Source organism: Puma concolor, chromosome A3 (genome assembly GCF_028749965.1).
Source record: "Puma concolor isolate L17-30 chromosome A3, mPumCon1.1.hap2, whole genome shotgun sequence".
Taxonomy (NCBI): Eukaryota; Metazoa; Chordata; class Mammalia; order Carnivora; family Felidae; genus Puma; species Puma concolor.
In genome coordinates, this window is record NC_141669.1 from 20,324,228 (window position 1) to 20,331,289 (window position 7,062).

Consider the following 7,062-nt stretch of genomic DNA (forward strand, 5'->3'; position numbering starts at 1 on the left):
TGGCAAGGTCAAGAACCGCATGAAAAAAACTTCCCATACGGTGACCCGGCATTCCCTATAAGAGAACAGTCTATGTGTGTATGTGTGTATAAAGATATTGTCAAGGACTACTCGTAACAGAGAAAAAACAGTAAACAACCCAACAGAGATCAGTTAAATAAATGATGGTACTTTTACCCAATGGAATCCTATGAAGCATTTTCCAGTAAGGGAGGTCCATGTTAACATGAAAAAGCACTCATAGTATCAAATGAAAAGGCAAGTTACAACACAGTGTGCATTTTACTATCCTTTCGTTTTATTTATCTATCTATGCATGATTATATAAACACACATTCATATACCCGCAGAAAAAAAAATATAAAAGGACAGACACCAAAACACTAATTATGGAATTATGGGTGATTTAAATATTCTTTAGACTCTCTTGTTGATAGTTTTTTTTGTTGTTTTTTTGTTTTTTTTTTACTGTAAGTTACAGTCATCACACAACAGAACTGCCTGTGTTTTTGTTTTGGTCGCCGAGTCTGTCCTTTGAGGCTCTGTGAAAATCTTCAATGATCTCTGGCTAACGACCACCCTGTCCTCTGCTGCAGTGCCTCCCCCATTGAGAAACATGCTGGTTTACCACTGATTTTGCTTCTCATTGAGCACAGAAGTTTCCTCTCTGAGGTAATATTTTAACAGCTGTCACGTTAACTATCACTCTGTTTTGCCGGAGTTACACACACATGGTCCCTCAGGCACAGCCTCCTCGTCCCGGGACCAGGACGGTGGCACATCTTGGGGTCCGTGCCACACACTCACCTGTAGCAATTCCGTCGAATAGAGACAGCACCCGGATGGGCTTCCTCTTCTCGGCTGGGACAGGTGGGTAAACCTTCGGAGGGTCCTAGGCATGAGCACAACAGGCCAGGTGAATGGCCAGGATTCTGCAGGCCTGCACCCAGGGCTGGCCTCCCCCCAGCCAACTAGGGCTGCCCTGGCTTTCCAAACCCGAACCCCTGCCCAGGCCCCTCGACCACCCAAGGACTCTGGCTCTGGCCGAGCCTGCCCTCTGGTCCGGCAGGGAGGGGGTGGAAAGAGGCGCCCCAGGCCCGGCACTCACAAACTCCTGGTCGTGGTTATTGGCAAAGAACATCTGCAGCCGCGAGGGCCAGTCGTCCCGCCGCCGCAGCAGCCCGTAGGTGCCCTTGTGCCCGCACATGTAGCAGTTCCAGGGGTCCTCCTTGATGGCCGCCTGGGCGGCCCCCGGCCCCACCAACAGATCCACACACTCTACACAAAAGCACCTGGAAGGAAGCCCAGTGGAGCAGGGCTGGAGCACGGCCGGGGCTGGGGCCGAGGCCGGGCAGGGGGGCCGCTTGGCCCCGGACGGAGCTCGGCTGGGGGGCTGCGGGCCAGGCAGGGACCCTCACCTGCAACAGTTGTTGTTCCCACACATGAGCACCTCGCGTCCCCCACAACAGATGGTGCAGTAGGACTGATAGCCGTCGTCATCGTACTGGTAGGCGCACTCCAGAAAGCAGTTCTAGACAGCAGAGCGGAGGGTCAGAGACCACCAGGCAGCACCCAGGACAGCCACGGTGAAGGTGGGCTTTGAACCCAGGTCTGAGCAGGGGACAGCAGGCCTCCCGACCCACGGCAGTGCGTGGAATCAAGAGGCACGAGAGCAACACCAGGGAGGGAACCGCATCCCCTCATCCCTTGCTGTGGTGCTGGACTTTTCTCCTGGGCCCCCAAGGACATCCATCCATCAGCCCGTTCTCCCTCACCCCACACTAGGGACTGTGACATTGTGAGCCCACATCCAGGGAGCAGAATGGGCTTTAGAGGGGGAAGAATCTTTCCGGGGAGGACAAATAAGGGCAAGTAAACGCTCTGAAGGCCCAGGGTCTGTTATCAGGACTCTGCGTCCACAGTGCGCTGTGGGGTCAACGTTGCTGCCACCCCAGGCGACTATAAGCCCAAAGAGTTGAGATGGCACAGAGAGCCAGGGCCCCAGAGTCACTCTCAACCACGTCTCTGCTGGGTGTGCCCCTACCTTACAGTTTTGGCACATTCCTCCAACGAAGAGAGGGTGTTCCAGGGTGACGTTGAGGCTCCCACAAGAGATGCAAATGTCTAGAAAGCAGGGACAGCAGAGAAAGCGGAGTGAACGTCACCAAAGGGCCCCTTCCCACCTTGGGCCAAAGCCCACTCCAGAAAAGCTACAAAAAAAGGGCGTGTTAGAGCCGCAGCCCCAAAAGGAGGCAGACAGGAGTCTGGGAGAGCACCCACGGAACAGGAAGACACCAGGGCCCCAATCTTAAAGCTCATCAGCTCTCAGAGCAGCAACGCCTACTGCCCAGGAAAGGTGTAATTCAATGACAGAAACCCGCCCAGGAGAAGAAGGCCCTGACCCTGGGTGACTCTGGGGACAGTCCAGTCCCTGGGCTGTCTTTAAGTCTCGTGCTCCTGCCCCATCTTTCCCAGCCCTGAGGGCCCCACGCTGGACAGACTAGGTCAAGGGAAACAGACAGGAGATGCTCCAATGACCACGGGATGAGAGAAGGTGAGGAAAAGTAAAAGGCCCAAAGGTCACAGGTTTAAGCAAATCCAAGAGGCCACCTCGCTCTGACCCACTGGAGTGTCCCAAACCCTAAGGACCAGCCCATGTCACTGACAGGAAAGCGTGTGAAGCAGGCTGGGGGTGGGACATACAGGACAGAGGCCTTGACTGGGTACTGACATCCTGTGACGTTCGAACCTTTCTAAATACCTATGCTACTCTGTGCCGGGCACCACACGAGGAGCCAAGCCCTCCTGCCCGTGCCGGGAGCCACAGACTATGGACCTCCCAGGGAGTCAGTGCCCACGAGGACTCACCCTCGATGTTCCGGCACTTCTGCCGCACCTCGTACACCAGCCGCTCTGCGGAGGGGAGGAGAGCCCAGCATCAGAGAGGGCCGCAAGGGCCATGCCCGCGCCTCTGAACGCCAGCCTCGCCACACCACTCTCTCCAGAGCCAGGCCAACTACCTCTTGTGCGTTCGTCAATGATCTCCTTGACCTTGGGCTTCTCAGTTGTGCTCTTTCGGGGCTTTTTGGCTGGTGGGGGTGGTGCATAGGCAGCTGCCTCAGGCTCGACCCACATGTCTGTGTAAACTTCTTTGTAGGGGTTCTTCTCCTCTGGATAAGGAAAGCAGGTGACGAGACTGTGGTTACCACGGACAAGCAGTGCCAGCTCCCTCCCCTCCTCTGTTCTGCCTACAAAGGGGTGCAGCCTGGTCCCCAACTTGTTCTAGCTCCCAGCCCCCCAGTGCCAGCAAGCCAACGGGAGCATCTTATTCTGCGTCCCAGAGCAGCACCGCCCCTACGCTGAACCCAGGGAAGGGGACACACCCCCGGGCCTCTCGACAGAGGCAGCCGGCGCCTCTAGGCAGAGCCTTCCCAGCCCTGGCATGGAGCTACCTGGCTGGCAGGGGTCCCAGAAGGCTGGGCTGAGCACCTGCATTTACCTTCGGGTGGCTCCAGGCCCTTGGGGCCGGAGGGCTGGAACCCTCCGAGAGCCCATTCGATCATCTGTTTGTTCTGCACCTCCACGGCCTTGGCAGTGTCGCTCTCATCGCTGTCGTGGCACGCTGGGAACAGCTTCCCCGCACGGCTACTGGCCACCTGGAGGGCAACACTTGTTGGGGAGAGCGTCAGGACAGGCTGGAGGACAGCAAAGGTGGCCTGAGGCAAGAGCTGGGAGAAGGGGCAGGGCAGGACCGCAGGAGAACACTGGAGGAGGGGAGCGCAGAGAGGGTTCCCAAGGGCCTTACAGGTGGACCCCCTGCCTGGGCCTAACGTCTGCCCTCCAGCTTCTACACCAGCTAGGGGTCCCTGCTGCCTAAGCCCCCTCTGCCTCGGAGGGGCACTCACCTGCAGGACCTCGTAGATGGCTTTGCGGTACATGGGCTGCTTGTTGTAGGTTGCCTGGTGGAAAGCACTGCAGAACGAGCTCAGGGGCATCAGCTTCTCAACACACACCTGGAGGAACAAGCGACGCCCCCCTTGCTCCTCTGGCCACACCCGAGCCCCCACCGCGTGCCCGGCAACAGGCAGGTACTGGGGCGTGAGGACTCGGCCTCTGCCCTTGAGAGGACCAGATGCATCGACAAATGATTACACGATGCTCAAAGGAGGAGTCCCACCCAAGCGTGGGGGAGGACCTGAATGCAAGCAGGAAAGGAGTTCTGGAGAAAGGGTCCTGGGAGGCAAGAGCCTGGCACGCGCACCAGCTCTCCGAAACCGCTTCTTCCGCCCCAGTTCTGGACCTCGCCCCCAGCCAAAAAGCCTAGATAGCCCCTGGGACCCAGACCCGTCCCTCCCCGAGGCTACCACCAAACCCCACAACTTACCACCGAGAACTTGCCGTCTCCGAACCACATGACCCAGCGGGTGCCTTCAGCTGCTCGGCTCCGGCCCGTCATCCACCAAGACACAATGCGGCCTGGCCACCAGGAGAAGCCCCGAAGTTTCCCCCACACCAGCTCCCCAATGCCAAAGCCCCGGCCGTCCTGGAGCCCCAAGGAGCAGAAGTCATTACGTGGTGGTCACGAGGCCCTGCCACCCTGATCCCCCCATGGCAACCCCAGCCCTGGGCATCTGAGGGTCAGGACAGCCAGGAGGGAGCTCCATCTGAACGGACCGAGACAGAGCAAGACTGGGGAGACGAAGAGGCCTGGGGTCAGGTGGAGAGAGGAGAGCAGGACGGGAAGAGCTGGCAGTGGAAGGACCCAGGAAAGAGCTGGACGAGGCAGGTGAAGAAGCGAGCCGCTCACCTCGTACTCTGGCTCATCATCGGCCGCTTTGGTGGCGTTCTTATCCCCGGCGTCGGCTCCCACAGGCTCAGGTGTGGTGGCCACAGTGGGGGACGCAGGGTCAGTGGGCTGCTGCACCGCGGGAGGGCTGGCCTCCTCCACCTTCTGAGACTCGCCAGACCCCTGGTTTTCTTCCACAGCGTTCATTACTGCAATCACCTTGGCTTTCTTCTCAGCCTGGAGAAACAAAGGTAACAGAAGTTACCTTGACCTCTCCAGGAATTAGCAAGGCCGCTTGATACGGGAGGGCTCTTCTCAATCTCTTTGTGGCCTGGAGAGAGTGACAGAAGTATAGCTGAGTTCTTTGCTCTTCAACTCAACTGGCTTGCCATGGAAAACGGGAAGATCTGAAGTTGGTTGGTGAACTCAAAACAGTTGGCTGCTTTCCAGCCTCCTCTTGTGCCTCTCACAAAAATCTTCCTTCATCGGTCAGCATCACCAGTTGCCCACCCTCTGACATGGAAAGATTAATTCTACTCAAACAGTAATTGTGTGCCTCAGCTTAGGCACAGACCTTGGCTCCGCCCTCGATCTTACTTCCCAAGCACGAATTGGATCCTCTTGTCCTTTTCTTTGTAATTTTCCTGGGCAATCAACCCCTTCTATTCCTGGTCTTGGCTTCCAGACCACAAATCCAGTTTTGTCGTGATGCCTACCAAGGATGAAATCACTGTTCCGTGTTCCCTCTCTGCTCAAACCCCACAGAAAGAGCCACAAGAGCTTGTCTGCTCCTACGTCATTCTGGAGTTCTTAGCATTGTTATCAAATGCATGTTATCGGATTCCCCCCTTCTTTCTACACGCACCTTTCAGATCCAACACCCTACAAGCCACACATCCTCTCTGCCATCCTACTGACCAATTAACAATCCAAACCCAATTATGCTCCCAAGTGGCCAGCCTCCATCCGTTCGCCTCATCACGCTCATCCTTCCCAAAACCTGCTCCAAAACTGTCATCACCCTACAGAAGAGAACAAAATCCTTGATCCTTAGCTCTGAGAACCATTTCCCCTAGTGTCACCCCAGCTACTGAATCTGAGGGACACATGAATCTCAAACTTCAAGGCTCTGCACCTGTTTCCACCACATTCGGAGAAAAACATCCCATCTTCAATCTGCCTTTCAACATGAAGCTTTCCCAGAGAGTTTAGAGCTGTAAACGCAAGCCCGTCCTCAAGACTACATAAGCATATCACAAAGCAACTTGGAGTAGAAGAGCTCTAAGCTAGTCGGAGCACCTACATTCCCGCCTTCGCCTGGCAGTAACAGCCGATTCTAAGCAGTCCTTTCTTTCTCTTCCAAGTTGCCCAACCTAAAAAAGCATTTGATCTAAAGGATTTCCACTACCTGTTTCTGACTGGTTTAAGAATCTGATGTACACAAGTATCAAGATTTCCAAGGACTCTCTCTCCAAAGCTTGTCAACGGACTCCCAGATGCCAGGGTCCCAGGTGAAGAACCTTTGTTTTAAGCTCAAAGGCCTACTGTGTCGTCGATTCATTTCCCTTCCGGTCTTCGCGTCTGCCTCCAGGCCACCGACCAACCCTGCTTCTGGTGCAGTCCTGAAACGCTGAGGATGAAGTCCTGGTTCTTTCCCCCCGACTCCACAAATTCTAAGATGGGACACCGCATCCTTTGCCCCCAGCCCACAAACAGCTGGGAAAAGGAGCTGGATGTCAGCGGTGGAAGAAGGCAGGGCAACTTTTCTTCCCTCCCAAGCCCCTTGCTCACCTGCCGGGACTTTGCCCTCCCTGTCCCACCATCAATTATCTACCACCTCCTCCCCCACAAGAAGGTGGGCCTAGGTGTGTGCTCAACCCCATCCTCTTCCAGGACCAGCTGTGGCAACACTACTGAAGCCCCAGATCCGCTCACGGAGAAACACCATGCCTCCATGAAATTCAGGCACGGATCTACAGCAGGGTGCTGCTGTGGGAGACCCAAAGACCCTGCTTTGGGGGTGACAAGGCCCCTCGGCCAGAACAAGGTTGCGGGTGGCAGAGGGCAGGAGGGGCCTTCTTTGGAAAGGTGAAGCCACTGGCACAGAGAACAGCAGCGGGTGGGTGCCGGGCTCCCCAGGTCTAGAAGGGAATCGTGCCTGATGCCACCCTCCTCACTCCCCCACAGCCCCTTTGTCTCTCTTCTCAACCCCTCCACTGTGAGTTCCTGAACATTATTCTTCCCCCACAACTTCCCCCAGCTTGTCAGATGCTGCT

The 7,062-nt window shown here is 56.1% G+C and overlaps 1 protein-coding gene across 6 annotated transcripts in view; it reads right to left on the minus strand.

Moving 5' to 3' along the window:
* Positions 1-7,062, minus strand: part of DNMT3A (DNA methyltransferase 3 alpha) — a 100,407-nt gene that overhangs the window by 9,196 nt on the left and 84,149 nt on the right. For all 6 annotated transcript variants that reach the window (XM_086700142.1, XM_086700141.1, XM_086700145.1 and 3 more), the window contains 10 exons: positions 4,808-5,023; positions 4,385-4,543; positions 3,906-4,013; positions 3,500-3,656; positions 3,021-3,170; positions 2,869-2,913; positions 2,045-2,124; positions 1,419-1,531; positions 1,109-1,292; positions 808-892 (listed from right to left, as the gene is read on the minus strand). In XM_086700142.1, coding sequence (XP_086556268.1) covers positions 808-892; positions 1,109-1,292; positions 1,419-1,531; positions 2,045-2,124; positions 2,869-2,913; positions 3,021-3,170; positions 3,500-3,656; positions 3,906-4,013; positions 4,385-4,543; positions 4,808-5,023 — 1,297 coding nt within the window. The remainder of the gene's footprint in view (positions 1-807; positions 893-1,108; positions 1,293-1,418; positions 1,532-2,044; positions 2,125-2,868; positions 2,914-3,020; positions 3,171-3,499; positions 3,657-3,905; positions 4,014-4,384; positions 4,544-4,807; positions 5,024-7,062) is intronic.